The sequence below is a fragment of the Entelurus aequoreus genome, linkage group LG02 (assembly GCF_033978785.1).
Source record: "Entelurus aequoreus isolate RoL-2023_Sb linkage group LG02, RoL_Eaeq_v1.1, whole genome shotgun sequence".
NCBI lineage: Eukaryota > Metazoa > Chordata > Actinopteri > Syngnathiformes > Syngnathidae > Entelurus > Entelurus aequoreus.
Window position 1 is genome coordinate 56,211,334 of NC_084732.1, and position 20,677 is coordinate 56,232,010.

The 20,677-nt window shown below is 38.8% G+C and overlaps 2 protein-coding genes across 7 annotated transcripts in view; both read left to right on the forward strand.

Moving 5' to 3' along the window:
• Positions 1-462: 462 nt before the first annotated feature.
• Positions 463-2,242, forward strand: LOC133663623 (uncharacterized). The gene is made up of 2 exons (XM_062068237.1): positions 463-1,624; positions 1,726-2,242. The coding sequence occupies exon 1, from the start codon at positions 640-642 to the stop codon at positions 1,615-1,617; it is 978 nt and encodes a 325-aa protein (XP_061924221.1). The 5' UTR covers positions 463-639; the 3' UTR covers positions 1,618-1,624; positions 1,726-2,242.
• A 4,677-nt stretch (positions 2,243-6,919) lies between these two features.
• Positions 6,920-20,677, forward strand: part of dmxl2 (Dmx-like 2) — an 85,588-nt gene continuing 71,830 nt past the window's right edge. For all 6 annotated transcript variants that reach the window (XM_062029416.1, XM_062029434.1, XM_062029444.1 and 3 more), the window contains exon 1: positions 6,920-7,316. In XM_062029416.1, the coding sequence (XP_061885400.1) occupies positions 7,230-7,316 (87 nt within the window). In that variant the 5' untranslated portion in view covers positions 6,920-7,229. The remainder of the gene's footprint in view (positions 7,317-20,677) is intronic.

Sequence of the window (20,677 nt, forward strand, 5' to 3'; positions counted from 1 at the left end):
AGGAACTTGTGACTCTTGATAGTCGCAACTGCGCAGATAAATTAGTCGCAAATACCATGCTCATCCTGGAGGACACAGGGAAGAGACAATATCAGGAGTTTGTCAAGAAGGTGCTTGATGAACGCACACAATCTATCCATGATCCGATTAAAAGGAATTCCTTGGCAGTCTTCAGGCAACCTAGACGCAAGACAATGTCTAAAGATGGGAAAAAGATTAAAGTGCTTCAGAACAACGTGGCACTCTTTGGCCAGCTATATGTAGCTATGCAGAGCCGTGAGAGTAATTTGGATGAATTCTTTACACATGAGGTGCAGTCCTTCCCTCCATCTCTCTCAGACTTTGGAAAACTTCATCTGACAGGCACCAAATCAGACCTGCTACAATGTCTTGAGCAGCCAGCACAATCAGAGCCACCCTCAACCTATGACTTCAAAGTCCTAGATGGGGCAGTAATTTGATGCTTATGCAAATGAGGTTTTCATCCCCTACCTGCAGAAGCAGCTGCAGGATGCAAAACGATTGGATGTTGTATGGGACACGTACATCCCTGACAGCTTGAAGGAGTCCACCCGAGAAAAAAGAGGACGTGGTGTTCGCAGGAAAGTGTCAGGCCCGACAAAGTTGCCAGGCAACTGGATGGACTTTCTTCGCGACCCAATCAACAAGAAGGAGTTGTTTGATTTCTTGACATCCAAGATCCAAGAGTTCAGCTGGCCACCAACCAAAGCTGTGTATGTCACATCGGGGCAAGCGGTGTCAGGACAAGCTTTTGGTTCCACTAGCATGATGGACTGTTGCAACCATGAGGAGGCAGACACAAGGATAGTGGTCCATCTACAATGCGCATTGAAGGAGGGAGCAAAGACAGTTCTTGTGCGAACTGTGGACACTGATGTCATCGTGATCCTTGCTGGTTTATTTTATGATTTGGTGGTGCTTCAACCATTGACTGACATCTGGGTGGCTTTTGGCATGGGAAAAAGGTTCAGATATTACCACATAAACCACATCTGCAAAAGCCTGGGGGAACCCAAATCACAAGGTCTGCTTATGTTCCACGCATATTCAGGTTGTGACACAACATCTGCATTTAACGGAAAAGGCAAGAAGTCAGCTTGGAGGGCCTGGCAAGCCTATGATGCTGCTACAGAAACATTTATGTATCTGGCAAAGCATCCATTCCAGGAACTAAAAGTTGACTCTGAGCATTTCCAGACACTTGAGAGGCTGACTGTGATCCTGTACAACAGATCCAGTCCTTTGAACTCCATCAGTCAAACAAGGAAGGAACTCTTCTGTCAAGACAGTCGGCCGATGGAGAGATTACCTCCCACGCAGGATGCCCTACTCCAGCATGTAAAACGGGCTGTGTTTCAGGCAGGAATCTGGGCAACCAGCACAGACACACAGCAAGTGATTCCTTCTCCAAAGGACTTTGGATGGACCAAGGACGAAACAGGGTCATGGGTTCCAGTTTGGATAACCATTCCCGAGGTCTCCATTGCCTGCAGAGAGCTGATAAAATGCTCATGTAAAGGTGACTGTTCCAGCTGTAAATGCAGCAATGCTAATATTGACTGTTCTCCACTTTGCAAATGCAACTGCTGCAAATAGACACCAGGTACAGTTATGCACACCAATACACCAAGTTTCCACATTATGATGCATGTCAATTTGTTTAAATTGTGACAACAATTGTTTTCTTGCCTGTTTCACGTGCAGATTACTTCATAGTGTAGTAAGAAGAGTCATCCAGGCCATTGGTCCTCAGCCCCCATGCTGATCATGTGCACCAGCTGACTTGCCCCTTTAATTTATTTTTGGCCTCAATCAGAGTTCTAACATTATAATTGCATTAAAGGTTTTATGGATAATACTTCATGTGCTGGGTCTTGAATCATCATCTGAAAATGATACTTTTTGCTATTTCCGTCCATAATGAGGCCTTATTTGAAAGCCAAATGGTTCATAATGGAATCAAATATTGGCATTCTGGCTGTTCTGGGATGTGAAGACACTACCTGTAGACACCCTGTGCAAGTATGATGTAAAAACTAGCAGCAGGAGGACACATGACAAGAATTAGTCCTTTTTTAGTATAGGCGTTTTTTGCAGTTATTGATCAAAATAACTTATGTGCACTATAAAGGTATTTTCAATATTTAAGTTTGAGTACCCTTCTAAAATCCTTCAGTAGGTCATAAAGAAGGCCCATAAAAAATTTGGCGCTTTTATCCGCTCCGTAACGGTAATGTCACTAAGCCACCAGACTTAAGCGAAACACACAAACCCGAAGTGAAGACAACTGACCAGCCAATCCACCTCCATAAAAAAAATAAAAAAATTAATTAAAGAAAAAAAAAAAAAAACTCACACCAGGTCTCTGCACAGGAATGGCAGGCCACCAGGCCACCAGACCGCAGTCCCCGGAGCCTGCGCCGGCCTAGGAGACTATGAGGGGCACGCCGCACCCCCGAATCCCAAACCACTCATACATGTGATGTGGGAGTGCATAAGGCCCCCAGAGTGTAGTTAAAATTAGGAGGCTAGCCATCAGGGCCGGCCCGTGGCATAGGCCGTATAGGCAAATGCTAAGGGCGCCGTCCATCAGGGGGCGCCACGCCAGTGCCACAAATGTTGGAGGGAAAAAAAAAAAAAAGTTGGTACTATTATTTCTAAATACATAAAATAATCCCACGTTAATTAAAATGCAAAGAAAAACCTTTTTAATATAAATATTATTTGTTACAACATTACGCCCCCCCTCCCCCAGCACGGTGCGCCCCCTCCCTTCCCGTATCATGACTCTTTTTGGACGTCACCACATAAAAAAATCAACACAAGATGTCAAAACGGCCAAAACTGTCAGGTGCCCAGGGAAGAAAAAAGAGAAAAGAAGGGGAGAAACGAGAAAAAGACAGAGGTAGCAGGTAGGTAACGTTAGCCTACATGAAATTATTTGTCTGTTACAGAATGTGATAGTAACCTGGCTTTTTAGCATTAAGCTAATGTTACATGATTCGGCAATTGCTAATCAATAAATAGATAGTTCTGTTTTAACGTCGGGTTAATATTGTGGAGGGGGGTAAATTGTTATGGAAAATAATAATGTAACGTTAGGTAATTACAGTACTCCCTGGTGTACAGGAATTTGTAAGTCATTCCATCCACCCATCCATCCATTTTCTACCGCTTATTCCCTTAGTTAATGCAATAACAATGTAGATAGTTCTGTTTTAACGTCGGGTTAATATTGTGGAGGGGGCTAAATTGTTATGGAAAATAATAATGTAACGTTAGGTAATGACAATACTCCCTGGTGTACAGGAATTTGTAAGTCATTCTATCCATCCATCCATCCATTTTCTACCGCTTATTCCCTTAGTTAATGCAATAGAACCACAGCAACCACTACCACCACCACTGCCCATCCGCAGTACAAACAACCGCGGCCGCGGCCATTGCCTTTACATCATAAAGTTAATTTTAGCATGAATAATTATATTGTGTCTATTCTACTATAAAAAATTACAAATTGAGAAAATAACTTCATTTATCCATTTTTCTACCGCTTGTCCCTCTCGGGTAGCGGTGTGGCTGGAGCCTATCCCAGCGGCATTCGGGCGGAAGGCGGGGTACACCCTGGACAAGTCGCCACCTCATCACAGGGTCAACACAGATAGACAACATTCACAACATTCAATCTATCCCCAGGTGCATGTCTTTGGATGTGGGAGTACCTGGAGGGAACCCCCGCAGTCACAGGGATAACATGCAAACTCCACACAGAAATACCCCGAGCCCGGGGATCGAACCCAGGACCTTCTTATTGTGAGGCACATGTATTAACCACTTACCACCGTGCTGCCCGAGAAAATAACTATTCAAGCAAATTATCTTTGGCTTTCCCCACACAGAAAATCTTGTTTAAAGATTCTGCAACATCCCGAGGATGCGTCATTTAAGGATAACAAATTAAATAATGCTTGTTTTCAGAATAAAATACCCTTTTGTATCTTAAAAGTCCTGCTAATTTCTAGATATACAATTCCTAATTCAAGATGTATTACGAAGTAAAAATAACTAGATGCTTCGACAGATAATTTAACTCGTTTTCAGTATTTTTTTTCTTCAAATCTAGTCTTTTTATCTTATATTTTTTCAGCTCCTTTTTGTAGTGTAACGTTCCGGGAACCAACAAACTGTCTTTTGAACCAATGAACCAAAACATGACCAAAGTATCCATTAGGGCAGTGTTTTTCAACCACTGTGTGCCGCGGGATACAGTCTGGTGTGTCGTGGGAGATTATCTAATTTCACCTATTTGGGTTAAAAATATTTTTTGCAAACCAGTAATTATAGTCTGCAAATTATGTGTTGTTGTTGAGTGTCAGTGCTGTCTAGAGCTTAGCACAGTAACCATGTTATTCTCTTCCATATCAGTAGGTGGCAGCTGGTAGCTAATTGCTTTGTAGATGTCGGGAACAGGTCATGTGAGACGACAATGGTTTGTTGTGATCACAATATGCAGGCAACAGCAGGAGGCAGTGTGCAGGTAAAAAGGTATCTAATGCTTAAACCAAAAATAAAAATAAAAAATAGGTGAGGGGCCCTAAGAAAAGGCATTGAAGCTTAGAGAAGACTATTCAGAACGAAACTAAAACTGAACTGACTACAAAGTAAACAAAAACAGAATGCTGGACGACAGCAAAGACTTACAGCGTGTGGAGCAGAGACGGTGTCCACAAAGTACATCCTTACATGACATGATAATCAACAATGTCCACACAAAAAAAGATAGCAACAACTTAAATATTGTTGATTGCTAAAACAAAACAGGTGCGGGGTATCGCTCAAAGGAAGACATGAAACTGCAACAGAAAAATACCAACAAAAAAGGAAAAGCCAACAAAATAGGAGCGCAAGACAATAACTAAAACACTACACACAGGAAAACACAAAAAAACTCAAAATAAGTCAGGGCGTGATGTGACAGGTCATGACAGTACACCTACTTTGAGACAAGAGGTATAGTGATGCATGGTTGGTTATGGTTGAAATGCATATCCAACAATTGCGACAACGACTTTTTATTGTCTACTGAGTTTCATTTAATGATTTCTGCTGGTGGAGTGCCTCCGGATTTTTTCTATGAAAAAAATGCGCCTAGGCTCAAAAAAGGTTGAAAAACACTGCATTAGGGAATGTAATAAATACGCTCTGGGAACCAAAAATGGTTAGTATGGTATTTTCCTCTTTGTTCTTATTTGCCAAACAAATTTGCATTCTTCAAAATAGGGGTTGGGTTTAGGTGGGCGGGGTCGGGGGGGCGGGGCGGTGCCGGGGGGGTCAGTTTTAAGGGGGGAGGAGTATATTTATAGCTAGAATTCACTGAAATTCAAGTATTTCCTATATATATATATATATATATATATATATATATATATATATATATATATATATATATATATATATATATATATATATATATATGAATAAAATAAATACTTGACTTTCAATGAATTATAGCTATATATATTAAGTTAAAGTTAAAGTACCAATGATTGTCACACACACACTAGGTGTGGTGAAATTTGTCCTCTGCATTTGACCCATCCCCTTGATCACCCCCTGGGAGGTGAGGGGAGCAGTGGGCAGCAGCGTAGCCGCGCCCGGGAATCATTTTTTTGGTGATTTAACCCCCAATTCCAACCCTTGATGCTGAGTGCCAACCGGAGAGGTAATGGGTCCCATTTTTATAGTCTTTGGTATGACCCGGCCGGGGTTTGAACTCACAACCTACCGATCTCAGGGCGGACACTCTAACCACTATATATATATATATGTATATGTATATATATATATATATATATATATATATATATATATATATATATATATATATATATATATATATATATATATATATATATATAAATATATATATATATATATATATATATATATATATATATATATATATATATATATATATATATATATATATATATATATATATATATATATATATATATAAGTATTTTATTATGTATATATATATATAAATAAAATAAATACTTGAATTTCAGTGTTCATTTATTCACACATATACACACATAACACTTCTTTCTACTCATTGTTGTATTTGAAAGTGCAATGCTTTGCAGTCAGTAGCACAGCCTTTGAAGGAGCATATGTATGGACAGTGTAATATTCTGGGTTGGAGTCAATAACCAGGCGAGGTGATGAAGTTACGTCTCTTTACTTCATATTTCAGAACCGACTCCCACACTTGCCGTCAGGGTGCGCAATATAACGTAAACCGTTGGCCAACCAAAAAGTAATCATATAGTGTTCTGTAGTAACCACAGAACACTATATGGTTACTTTTTGGTTGGCCAAGCGGAAGTGACGACAGGCTGTCGTCACTCAGGTCCGCACGGACCTGGAGGGGGCGTGCCTTAAACCCGGCTGGAAATCGGGATTAATTCGGGAGAATGGTTGTCCCGGGAGAGTTTCGGGAGAGGCACTGAAATTTGGGAGTCTCCCGGAAAATTCGGGACGGTTGGCAAGTATTCATTAAGTTGTGTTCTACGTGTACTCAACCTTACCGTTTTTTTTATCAATGTACTGCGAGGTACGAGCACTACGACAGGCACGCCATCCTCATAGAAAAGCGTTAATAGATGTGGTATAAACCTACTACTAGAGGACAGAAACAGTCCGCCCTTTGAAAAAAACACGTATTATGCTACATCGGTCGCTCTAGTTAAATGATTATATTTTAATTAACAACAGACCAGGCTGAGGTAAGAAGTTGACAGATACTTTGTAATCTAGTTGATGTGTTTCTATACCCAACCAGTCGTGCCTTGGCAACGGCGTGAACGCGCATGTCAGCCTTGCTGCAGAGCCTCTGCTCGTCGGCTTTCACCATTACTCGCAGTGATGTGTTGACAGCGAGAGGCGACGGACGGCCACTTTTACTCCTGTAAATGCATGACACGGCCATGTGAAGGCACATTATACGGCTCGGAGACAAACACCCCCCACCCCTCCACGACCCGATCGTCTGTGGAGCAAAGACGACGTTACGAGGCCGAGGAGAAGGCAAAGGTTCACTGATGGAACTCCCAGCCGCTGCTAGGTGGAGAAAACGACAGGGTGGACTCGTAATGAATTATTAAAAAAAACAAACAAGCATCTGCTGCTGCAAAATAAGAAAGATGCATCTGCACCAGGTGCTGACGGGAGCCGTGAACCCCGGAGATTGCTGCTACTCGGTGGGAAGCGTGAATGACGTGCCGTTCACGGTGAGCTCCTTTTCTAGTATTTGCCCAGGATGATTCCGATAGATGCTACCTATTTGCGAGCTAGCTAAGTGGGAAGCTAGCTAGCGCCGAACTAGCTGAAGGCGGGCTAGCTAGCTACCCAGCTAAGGCGGTCGGCTAACCGGTTAGTAAGCTAGCAAACTGCCGTACCGAGAGAATCACAAACAGTCGGGACTGCTCAAAGCACCCTCCTTCAAACAGCCTTGAAAAGCATAAGTCTATCATTTCACTTCAATACCCACGCCTGTCAACTGATATTCTGCTATTTATGCATTGGAATACCTAACGTCCGTCACTCAAATGACCTTTAGCAGCATCTTGTCACGTTACAATTACTGGAAGGGAATCCCTGCGTGCGGCCATGATGTTACTGTATGACGATTGAAGTGTTGGTGTGCACTTAACGATGTGTTGTGTTGTGTCAAAGAGACATTATTTGGTTGTAGAAGTGGCGTAGCGCTCAACCATTTGGCATTAAATCCTCCTCACGAATCATTAGCTCGTTGTCATCCCAGCATCAGCCATGACGTAGACAGCCTTATATGGATACACATGCCGGAGGGCCCAAATATGACTCTTGGAAATCAACAATGACGAAAATTAATTTGGTGCTCATGACAAAACTCTGGAAACACATGTTTTATGTCCTATCATACAAATATGGGTTCAAACAACCATCTCTCAGAGCATGCAGTGTGTTCTAGTGATTTCATATGAGCAATGCGGTGACCCCAAGGGCTATAAATATTCTTTGTCTGAAGTCTGACAGCTTCCCAGCCTTTCTCTTTGTGCCGCACGCTGACCGGTTAATATTGTATTTTGTCTTAACAAGACGTGAATAGATGCCTATAGTGTTACAGCAACTTTTGTGATGGCAAATAGTGTGCTTGAGCATTCATAATTATGTTGTTCATTTTCCTCAATTGGACTGTTTGAAATAGAGCAAGCAGACGCCAAGTGAAAGAAAACGTGTTTTGTTCACATTGCCTGCAAAGCTAATGATAATGCTAATGAGATAATTTATTTGAGGATGATATTTTACTATGTGCCATGAGACAATACCCTCTAAATGTTCCGTTTTTTTAAGCACTTGATGTCTAATTTGCATGCTGTCTTTTATGCAAATGTTACTTTTTACATTCCACCTGAATTAGCAATTAGTAGTAGGGCTGAGCGATCTATCGATATACTCAATATATCGCAGGGTTGTCTCTGTACGATATAGAAAATGACTATCGTGATATTCGAGTATAGGTTCTCACGCAGTTGCTTTTAGCTGCAGGCATTACACTACAGGCTTTTTTCACTCTTGTCTCTCCTTCTCACAGATAGCAAGCGCACCTTCTTACATACGTCACATACGTATACGCGTTCTCGGAGCAGAGAGGTAGCAGCATGGGTAACGTTAGCTGTGGTGCGAGTGGTAATACGAGAGAAAGAAGGTGCGAATCTGGTAACAAATGAAGGAAGAATTAATTCCCAAGAAAAACAGCAGGGGGTCCATCATCTCGCGGTGGTTTGGCTTCAAGTGAGAATATGTCGAACAGACAACCGTAATATGTCAAGTGTGGGGCAAAAGCGTTGCTACAAAAAGTAGCATTACTGCTAATATGTAGCATAATTTGAAAAGTCACCCCCTGGAGAATAAAGAATGCTTACTCCGCATGTCAACATCTCCGTTCGGTGCCACACCAACAAAATGCCGAGGCAACCATTTACACATCAACACCGTATGAAAAAAATAGTGAACAACAGAAGGAGATTACGTCCGCAGTAACCTACCACGTAGCGATTTGATTTCCTATTATGCAGCTAATTTTTATTTGACAGTTATCGAAATATCTTGTGTGACATCATGCACAAAAGTGCACTTAATTTGTTTTAAACTATTGTAGTGGCATTCTGTACAAAAAGTGCTCTTTAATTTAGTGTTGTTTTGATATGTCATCTTAGTGACATCATGCACAAAAGTGCACTAATAGTTTGTTTTAAAATGTCTCTGACAATCTTGCACTTTCTGTTTTGAAATGACATGAATGTTTGTGCCACTGCTTAATAGCTGTTTAATAAATACAGTTTTGGTCAATTGACTTAGTTGTGATTTCCCTCTCTGCATGAAAGTTTAAAATTAGCATATATTAATGCAGTATGAACAAGAATGTTTTAATGTAGACACATAGAATCATCATACTGGTGTGATTATATGCATCAAGTGTTAATTCAAGGCTAAGGCAAAATATCGAGATATATATCGTGTATCGTGACATGCCCTAAAAATATTGAGATATTAAAAAAAGACCATATCGCCCAGCCCTAATTAGTTGTATATCTCGATATATTTTTACTTAAACTCCGTATTCAATATATATCTTTATATATTTTCCGGTGAAAGTATACATATAAAGATATTATTTTTTGAGCAAGAGTCACTGAAATTGAAGTGAATGACAACTGTACTGTAAACAGTCAGAGGCACTTTTATTAACCCAGTTAGTCAACATGGGTATTAACAGCACAGGAAAAAAACTGTTTAAGTAGCACAGAATTACATAACATAAATAAAATACAAAAATATTCTTTCTACATAAAATAAATAACATAGCTGTGCAAATAATACATTTTTGGCAGCACTTCTCGTGCGAAATATGCCCGGCTTGGCAACTCGAGAACAGTTTTGATTTGGGCTTACATGGTAAACAACTCAAATGAATGTTTTATCCAGACGCATGTCCAAATGTGGCCAAGTAGACGCATTGTGGGTTTCCTGGATGTCATCTACATCGCTAAAAGTAAAATCTAAAAAAGAGAATCTCTCTGCCATCTACCACTAGTTTTTTAATATATAAATCGCTGTTGTCTCTTACGACTCTCTCGCAGTCATTTGGGATGTCTGTTGTGATTTCCCTTCCTGGTTCGATGACCCGCCCTATCTTGCCTCTGATTGGCCTAATCTCAACCAATTGTGACTCATCATAGTAAACAACCAACCATTCATGGATGTTCTTATACGTCCAAGCACGTCTTGGAAGGAGGAAGGGGAGGGGTTTAGTAGCCATGAGAGGGAGGGGGGAGAACCAGAAACACAACAAATAAGCGGCGTTTGGTCATTTTAACGTGAAATAAATTATATCGATATTTTCTTGATTCATATCTTGTTTAAAAATATATTGATATATCTTACAAACTCGATATATCGCCCAGCCCTAGAGCAAGCAGACGCCAAGTGAAAGAAAACATGTTTTATTCACATTGCTTGCAAAGCAAATGAGGGAATCTGGAATGAGATCATTTATTAGAGGATGATATTTTACTACCGTATTTCCTTGAATAGCCGCAGGGGCGTTAATTAATTTAAAACCTCCTGTCACACCTGCGTTTACCGGAAACCGGCGGGATGGCCGTGCATGCGGTAATTATTTTAAAACCTCTTCTCACTCCGGCGTTTACCAAAAGGAATCCATAAAATTTAGGCGTGCGCTTTGAGTGTGATGTAAGCATACCATCATGAAAAGCACATTTAATTAAAAAAACGTTATTATGGTCTTACCTGTACTTATAAATGGAGTCCATTTGCAGCTCCTTCTGACCAAAAGCATCGATAACTTGTTTATAGAAGTCTTCCTTATTTTCTTTCTTCAGTTTTAAAAGTCTCTGTTTCGATGGAGATATTCCTTTAATTATTACATCCAGCTTCGATTGAAAGTCCAGTTTAGAAAACTGTTTTATTTTAGATACCGGTATGAAATCCTTGTTAAAAGAAAAAAAAATCTCTTGCTGCGTGTGTTCACTTCTTCTGCAGTACCGGAAGTCGCAAGAAGGATCACTAGCGCGGCAGCGCCCTCTACCACCAGGAGGCGGGAGTCATTTAATGACTTATACAGTATTTCACACACGCAGCTACGGTATATTAATAAAACATAGCTGCTTACTGTTCTCTTTAGCATACTGTACCGGTATTCAATAGCTTGGACCTTAAATCCTACTGAAAAGCTCTTTATCTTTTTTCCTTTGTGCGATTGTAAACTACTGAAAGCAGCTTCCTTTTTTTTTTCTTTTTTTTTTTTTTTTAAAGTTTTATTTATACATTTCAACATTTCAACAATCAAATAAGTACAAAAGTAGTACAAAACAGTACAAAAAGAATACAAAGCAGCGCCAGGGGGTTATAAATTCAAAGTAACTAAAATAGAATGCAAAAAAACATATATATAATATAAACAAAGTGCAAAGCCATAGGCTCACTCAATCTGAAAGCAGCTTCCTCCATTTTGAAAATGAGGACAGATGCGTCACTCGTGACGTAACGAATTTGACCCGGTGGAAGTTCTAGCCATATGTTAAATATTTTGCGAAACGAGTTTGACCCGGCGAAAATTATAGACATGCGATAATAAAATTAATATTTTGCGAAACGAATTTGATCCAGCTTCAATAATAAACCGGCGATAAGGCCAAGCATGCGTTAATTATTTTGAAAAACGAGTTTGACCCGGCAGTAATTCTAGACGTGCGAATACTATATTCCCTGCGCCAATTCAAGGAAATACGGTATGTCCCATGAGACAATATCCTCAACATTTTCAGTTTTTTTAAGTGCTTGATGTCTATTTTGCATGCTGTGTTTTATGCAAATGTTACTTTTTACATTCCACCTGAACTAGCACAGTGTTGTGAGTGTGCCCGTTCATGTAATTCAATCTTTTAGGATGCTGTAGTGATGCCCAACTTATTTCTGTTTGAGTGACAGAATATAGAGGACTTAGGTTCGTATCTGCTCTCTATGTCAAAACATTTCTGTGTCGTTTTTACCTTTGTCCTAAAAGAACACAACCTGTAGGTTCAATGTGCACAATTGAATATCTTAGTTGCTGAAACATCAATGAGTTTATAGCAGACAAAGACTTTAAAGATTCTTTATAGTCAATCTTTCCCATACATGGAAGGCATACGGAAGAATCGAGATACCGTGTTCCCTAACCCTGTATTTCTCAGCAAATTTCCAGCTTCTGGGAGAGAGTTGCTGCTGTGTTCACATGCTCTGCCAAAAAGTTTGTCATTTAAAAAAACATAAGGGGCACAGGGGTTAGTGCATGTGCCTTACACTACGAAGGTCCTGGGTTCGATCCCCTGGCTCTGGGTATTTCTGTGTGGAGTTTGCATGTTCTCCCCGTGACTGCGTGGGTTACCTCCGGGTACTCCGGTTTCCTCCCACCTCCAAAGACATGCACCTGTTTGATTGGTTGATTGGCAACACTAAATTGACCCAAGTGTGTGAATGTGAATGTTGTCTGTCTGTCTTGGCCCTGCGATGAGGTGTCGACCTGTCCAGGGTGTACCCCGTCTTCCGCCCGAGTGCAGCTAGGATAGCACCCCCCGCGACTCCAAAAGGGAAAGCGGTAGGAAATGGATGGATAAAAGGAAAAATGACACATCAAAGAGACATCATGTTGTGCCCACAAAACAAAAACACAATTCCTAATAGGGGTGTAATGATTCGTTTGAACAACGATTGGATTCGATTCAGAGTTTGTAGTTGCCAATACAATTCAGAGACGTTATTATTTTCTTTAGAACGATACGTTCCGAATCGATTCAGTGAGTTGAAATCAATGTATATTTTTAGCCAAAAAACAGTGTGACTGTGAAATAAATACTGGAAACTGGACACTGCAGGTGACATTTTCTATATTCCTGTAATTTCTTGTAAGGGAATTACCATAGATTACAGTGTTTAAAATCACCCAATATGATTACAGCAGCATTTTAGTGCCCATCATGACGACGTCATGTATTTCTTTCAGTGCAGCCTCCTCTTTTGCAGATGGGTGGATCTACATGACACTCACAATACATTGCAGTTCTCTGGGCAAATAAAATGGCCTTAACTTCAAAGTCAGATATTCCACATTTCCAGAGCAGGAGTTTGAAATCAACTTACTTGTCCGTCCATTACGCTTGTTTAACGAGGGCAGCCGTTTCTCTTCCCCAAGTCTTGCCGCTGAAGTTGAAGCTTGTTCATCATATTTCCCAGATACTGAACATTTTCCAGTAGTATAAGCGGAAGAATTTTAGCTTTCCTTTGCTAACCATGCGCCCGAGTCCATAGTCAGCTCATCTCTGTCTGCCGCTTTAGTTGTTGTTGTCTTTTGCCCCCGTCTGCAGCAGTCTGAGCGTCTGGTTAGCATAGCATGCTAACTCCAGCATAGCTGGGTCAAAAATTTAGAAATTGCTGCGCTTTATTAGCTTTATTAAGGTTGCCCGATCATAAGAAAACTTTTTGTATGTCCTTCGAGCTCTGCACAAGTACCATATTTTTCAGACCATAAGGTGCACCAGATTATAAAGTGCACTGCCAATGAGCGGGTCTATTCAGGTCTATTTTTATATTAAAGGTGCACCGGATTATAAAGCAGAACAAAGAGGTCATATTATGATTTTTTTTCTAGATTTAAAACACTTACATGTGGTTTACATAACAATTAATGGTGGTCCTTTGGTCAAAATGTAGCATACGTTATGTTTTACAATCTTAAAGCATACTTGCCAACCCTCCCGTTTTTAGCGGGAGAATCCCGATATTCAGCGCCTCTCCCGACAACCTCCCGACAGAGATTTTCTCCCGACAAACTCCCGGTATTCAGCCGGACCTGGAGGCCACGCCCCCCCCAAAAAAAGTCTGCCGCAGCTGCGATTGGACCTGACCAGCCTCCGGGTACAAGTACTGGAGTACCAATTGCTTGCCAGGGAAGATCTTCCCCAGGAAGCAAGGATTGACCGGTTTTGGGCCATGCTAAGGAGAGATGGAAGATTCCACACTCTCGTGCATTTGATGAAAGCACTTTTGTGCGTGCCACACAGCAATGCATCATCAGAGAGGGTGTTCAGCATGGTTAGAAAAATAGTGACAGAGAATAGAAAGAGGATGGACAGTTCAACCCTTAACAAAGCATTGTACTTTCAAGTACAAAAATGAGTAGATGAGTGTTGTGTGTGTGTGTGTGTGTGTGTGTGTATATGTGTAAATAAATGAACACTAAAATTCAAGTATTTCTTTTATTTATATAATAAAATCAATATATATATATATATATATATATATATATATATATATATATATATATATATATATATATATATATATATATATATGTGTAACGATGTAGAAACAGACGTTCATTATGCTTGATTAAATTATGAATGAAGTGTTGCAACAGCGCCTGTTGCTGGCGAGAAGTGGTATGTACTTTACCTGCGGGAAGTGCTCAGAACTGTGACGCCTTCCAATTGATAATCCCGTGACCCAAGTGGACTCACAGTCTCACTATTTGCACTGTTTTGCAGGACACTGTAATAAAAGAAATTCATAATCCACCTGGTGCCAGTGATATGTTGAAGCGACAGCAGTGTGGAGCTGCATTTTGCCATATACAGTTATATATATATATATATATATATATATATATATATATATATATATATATATATATATATATATATAGCTAGAATTCACTGAAAGTCAAGTATATATATATATATATATATATATATATATATATATATATATATATATATATATATATATATATATATAAAAAATACTTGAGTTGGTGAATTCTAGCTGTAAATATACTCTCCTCTTAACCACGCTCCTCCTGTGAGTCCACCCAAGTGGACTCACAGTCTCACTATTTGCACTGTTTTGCAGGACACTGTAATAAAAGAAATTCATAATCCACCTGGTGCCAGTGATATGTTGAAGCGACAGCAGTGTGGAGCTGCATTTTGCCATATACAGTTGTGGACCGTCACATATATATATATATATATATATATATATATATATATATATATATATATATATATATATATAGCTAGAATTCACTGAAAGTCAAGTATATATATATATATATATATATATATATATATATATATATATATATATATATATATATATATATATATATATATATATATATATATATATATATGTGACTCTTAACCACGCTCCTAACCCCCCCCCCACACACCTCCCGATATTGGAGGTCTCAAGGTTGGCAAGTATGTCTTAAAGACAAGTTTCTAACTGTCTCCTTATTTATGATGCGCTGTTTTGTGGGCGGTCTCATTTAAGTGGCTCCACTTCGACAGCGTCTTTCTCCGTCATCTTTGTTGTACGGGTAGTTTTTAGCGCTTCCATATTGAGTCTACTGACTGATATTATTTAGAACTGTACGCTACTTTATATTAGAAATGACAACAGCGGAGAATGAATGCCCTACAACAAGAGGATAGAGAAAAAGAAAAACCTTATTGACTACGGCGTTGTACTACAATGGTGGACGGGCTCAAATTTTCGGGACTCTTGCAGATCCTACATAACATTTTGACAGATTTTGCAGCCCTGTGTGTAATGTTCTATATTTTCAATGAACATCAAAGTTTTGGGCTTGCATGCTAGCGCCATTTAACTTGCAATCCACATATATCTCTAATGTGTGACTGCAATCTACTGGTCACATTTATCATTACACCTTGTACTAAATAAAATTGCTTCGAGGTCGGTAAGCACAATGAGAATTCTTCCATACATTAGGCCGTACATTAGGTTTTAAGGTGTTTGATCTATCGATCAGTCGTTACACCGCTAATTCCTAAGCAAAACAACTTCAGTCCCCATAGGGAAAAAAACATCACTGGCTGATTTCAGTACTTCAGTACAGTGGTACCTCAACTTTGATATACAAGCTGTCTTCTTGGCTTTTTGTTACGCTTTAGGTTGCGAGAATACCTTTAGTTACGAGCATGTTTGAGCAATAAAAGAGTCAAATTATTGTTTCATGTTGCTGTTCCTTCTTCATTTACACAAGAAACAAAACCGTTTGAGCAATAAAGATTTAATATATTGTTGCATGTTGTTGTTCTTGCTTTGTTTACACAAGAAAAAATATATGCTTTGATTAGACAGTTGACGTGCATGTTTCAGCACCGCTCAGATATTTTCTACCTGTTTGAAGGCCACATCACACAAGCTGCAGCCAGCCTTAGCGGCATTATGCCACCCGCGCCCAAACAATGAACATGTATCCATAAAAATAATGAGAAGCTTCTGTTTAGTACCGACTCAACAAACTGGATGGTCGAACTAGCTTTGGTACACAGACAAACACATCGCTTTTGTCAACGCTGACTTCCTACAGTCACTCAAAGATGTCAGAGACATTGTTTCCAGATGTTCAGAGAAAAACACCCTACCAGCTCTATGAAAACCATTTCTTTATAAAAAGGAATAATACACAGACTTTGCAACACTGGACTGGGACTGAGCCCAAAGGAGACAACATTAGTCCGCTTCCCAATGTAAAAACTGTCCAATATTATTACATCAAACTACTGTAGTTGTTTGTAATATATTCTATTGTATTGATTTTGAAATGGTATTTATTATCTAAAAGTTGATTTTTCTTTCAAAAAGGATTGTGGTGTTTTCAGAGAGCCAAGTACGGATTCAATTGATTTAAATCATTTTTAATGGACAGAGCTACTTTGACATACAAGTATTCCAAGTCACGAGTTTGGTTGTGGAACCAATCGTGCTCGTAAGTTGAGGTACACTGTATTTAGTTACTGTTCTACTAGTTCATCAAAGTGTGGTTATCAATCACGGTTTTACAATTGTTTTAATTAAAAACAGCAATTGACTAACTGTTAGGAGTTTTACTTTAGTGTATCATTAATACTATTAATTGTAAAATCCCTGTACCCAAGAATGTACATCACAATTTTAATGAAGAATCTAGTGTAAACATAAATTATGACAGGCTTAAGCAGACTCTTTCTGTGACGTTTTACTTGAATTCTGGAGTTCCCTGAGTTGGATTTAGATGGTAAAAGTTTCTAGGATTGATATGCTGAAGTGCACCATTTTTTCTTTTTATTTAGCTTGCATAAAGGTTGGTGTCATTGTCAGAGCAGTTTAACTCTCAGAATTATGAAGAGGAAGCTACTGTGTGTTTTGAAATAATTGGTGCATTTGCATTTGTATTAGTGCAATCAACATCAACACCAATACTCATTCCAACCGATAATAAGATTATATTCAACAGTACGAATCAATATGCTAGGAATGGCAATGGTTATATTGACAATATACAAAATGGGTATTGGTTCGAACTCAGTATTGTGTTTTGAGAGTAAATTTGCACCGTAATGGTTACTGAAGTCATCCTGCAGTGAATATAACGAGCCCCACACAGCGTGACTATTGGTTCAAAGTTGTGGAGATCAAAGTACATTTCTGGGTTATAGGCTGTCGAAATAAATACACAGCGTTCTCTTGCTGCTGAGAAACGATTAATTCGGGATTCTGAATATTGTCTGTTTTGGGTTTGGACTGCAGCAACCAAGCTCGTGCAAGAAAATGCCGGTAGCAGCTGCGAAAGCAGAACATGTCTGCATGATTGCGTTAGGCACTGGGAATAGGAGACATCTGATAGAAGGAAGGCAGAAGTGATCTCTCACACTCTTCCTCTTATCTACTTTCATTGCTTGTTTGACCATATTCACACGGTTTGCTTTTCAAAGACAAAACAAATACAAAGGTTTCAAGAAACCAAATTACCTGTAGTGGTAGTGTCTGTTCAGAATAGCCATTAAAAGATGCTGTTAGAAAACCATGGTGTACTGTAAATAGTCATCCGTCTTCTAATTTAAAAAATGTCATGTGGATGACAAAGCTGTTGTTGAGGAAAGAAGAATATACGTTATTACAAAAATGATTCATGTTTTCTCATAATTCTGAGGAAGGCAGCCATTTAGAAATCCAACTGGTCAAAATGAGACATTTACAACTTTATTGTGGTGTGTTTTTTGTGATTTAACTGTAACATGTGTCTTTGTTTTGGGTGGAAGTTGAAGAAATGTGTTTGAAGATTGGTTTGTTTATGAAGCTTGATGTGGTTTCTGTTATTTTAGGAGAGTTCATTGACAGTCATGATTTAGTAAATTTAATTATAGTACTCGGTAAAAGGTTTATTTTTAAGGCCAAAAACAGATATTCACTTAATATTTCTTTCTTTAAAACATTTATTCAGTATTTTTTAACTTTAGAAAGTTACATGGTTGAAAACGATAATGATGCCAAAAAACATAAAAATAAGATGGGAAGTCCTAAAAGGCTCATTTTGATAATGTAATTTTGTTTATATATGATATGCAATCTGTTGTTGTATTCCCTATTTTAAGTGTACAAAAATGAAGGTGGGAGTTGCTGAGTCCGACTTGGATGTGATCTGGACTGTACATGGGTGCTTAATTTGAAAATTTATTTTTGTTTGTGGATTGTAGGCAACCTGTTGTGTTCCCTGGTTTTCAGTGTACATGGGTGAAGGTGTGTGTTGCTGAGCCCGATCTGGACATAATCTGAACTGGACCTGGTTTTAAGAACCCTTTTGAACAATCTGATTTCATTGACAACCTGGTCTGGTGAAGATAAAGTCCTTTATTTTTTTTATTTTTTTTTTTATTTAAATTTTTTATTTTTTAAAATTATTTTAGATAATATAGAATAAGATAAATAAATTTAAAAAAATACTTTTTCTTGAATAAAAGAGAAAGTAAAACAATCTAAAAACAATTACATAAAAAATAGTAATAATGAAAATGTTAGTGGACCAGCAGTGCACACAATCAGGTGTACTTTAAGGACTGTAACCCTTGCAGACTATATTATTCTATATTGTAGGAACCAGAAGTTTTTAATAACGGAAAGAGACAGCCCTTTTTGTGTAAATGATTGTGGATGGGGGAGGGAGGTTTTTTTGGGGTTGATGCACTAATGGTAAGTGTATCTTGTGTTTTTTTTATGTTGATTAAAATAAAAAGAAAAAAAATACAAAAATAAAAACTGTAACATGTCGATTATATTTGAAAGGGGAACTGCACTTTTTTTGGAATGTTGCCTATCATTCACAATCCTTCAGTAAGACAAGAACACATGTTTTTCTTTTTTTTAATACATTCTAACTAGTAAATAAATGCGATCAAAAATCTGCTTACAATGGAGCCTATGGGAGTCGCTCTATATTGCCTATAAAGCGCTTAAAAACATCCAAACACCTCCATTAAGGTTCTATATACATACTGTAAGTATAAATATAATGTCGTAACAGACACATTTATAATAACATGTAATATTTACGTAGTTTGCTCAATTTAAGTTTAGGCGGCACATACATTTTTAAAACGCATAATGACTTTTGCTTTTTTCTTGGACAACATCATAACTGATTACTACTCACTGCACTTTTTTGTGTCTTTCCTGCCATCTCCAGGTTTAAATTGACAGTCAATGTGTACCTACTTGTCGGATTACGTCCTCATTAACGTTCCCGTGAGCAATTGCACACTCATCACGTGTCTTCTATGCACAGCAAATTTATGGCGCACTAAGGCCAAAACCAACTCTCTGTTATCTGTCATATCAACAGCAGCCGCTCGCTCTTTCTCACTTGCACCAACATGCGCACTCATGTCACTTAGCCAGTGATGCGTTTACGGCCACACAAAAAGTCATCCATGTCTTTACACTATGACTCCTCAATCAGATGTGTGCTTATTTTGCGGTACTTTATTGAGAATGTTACTTTATGGATATTAATCATAAAATACTGTAACTAGATTACAGAAATGCTCACAAAAAGATACAATATGCAAACAGAAAGTTACAGGAATGCACACTTTATCTCATGCTTACATTTAAGTGTGCAATATATGAATATTCTTTGAAAGGGGTACAAATTCTTTCCAAAGCAGCACCCCAACCCAGGCATAAAATACTAGCACATAGCTGATGAAAAACAAGATTTTTTGTTATTTTCTTTGTCAGTGGGCCAAATCACCTATATTACAAAATAATCACATGGAAATGACTGCTGTCATTTGATCATAATAATAAGACATTTAAATTGTTATGATGTCAGGTTTGAGACGAGTGTGCTGCTGGTATGGCCACAGTGTGCACGTTTGATGTCGCTTACATGTGCGCAATTTAATACGCAGGGAGTTTTTGTTTGCTCACACACATAAAAAATTTGTCTTCATCCTTCTACTATCAAGGCATTATTTATGATCTAAAACAAACTTTCACGAGCACCAAGGCGAGGAAGCAGCTCACCAGCCAATGATGTCAACAAAACCACATAAGCTAGTGATTACGGTGTTGCTATAAATAATTTGTCTGCGTTAGCACTTAGTTCAATTTTAGGACTAGATGGAACAATCCCATGATACAAATAACCTGAGTAGAGTGGTAACAGTAGGCTACCTCCTTCGGAGCTGCTTCAAAG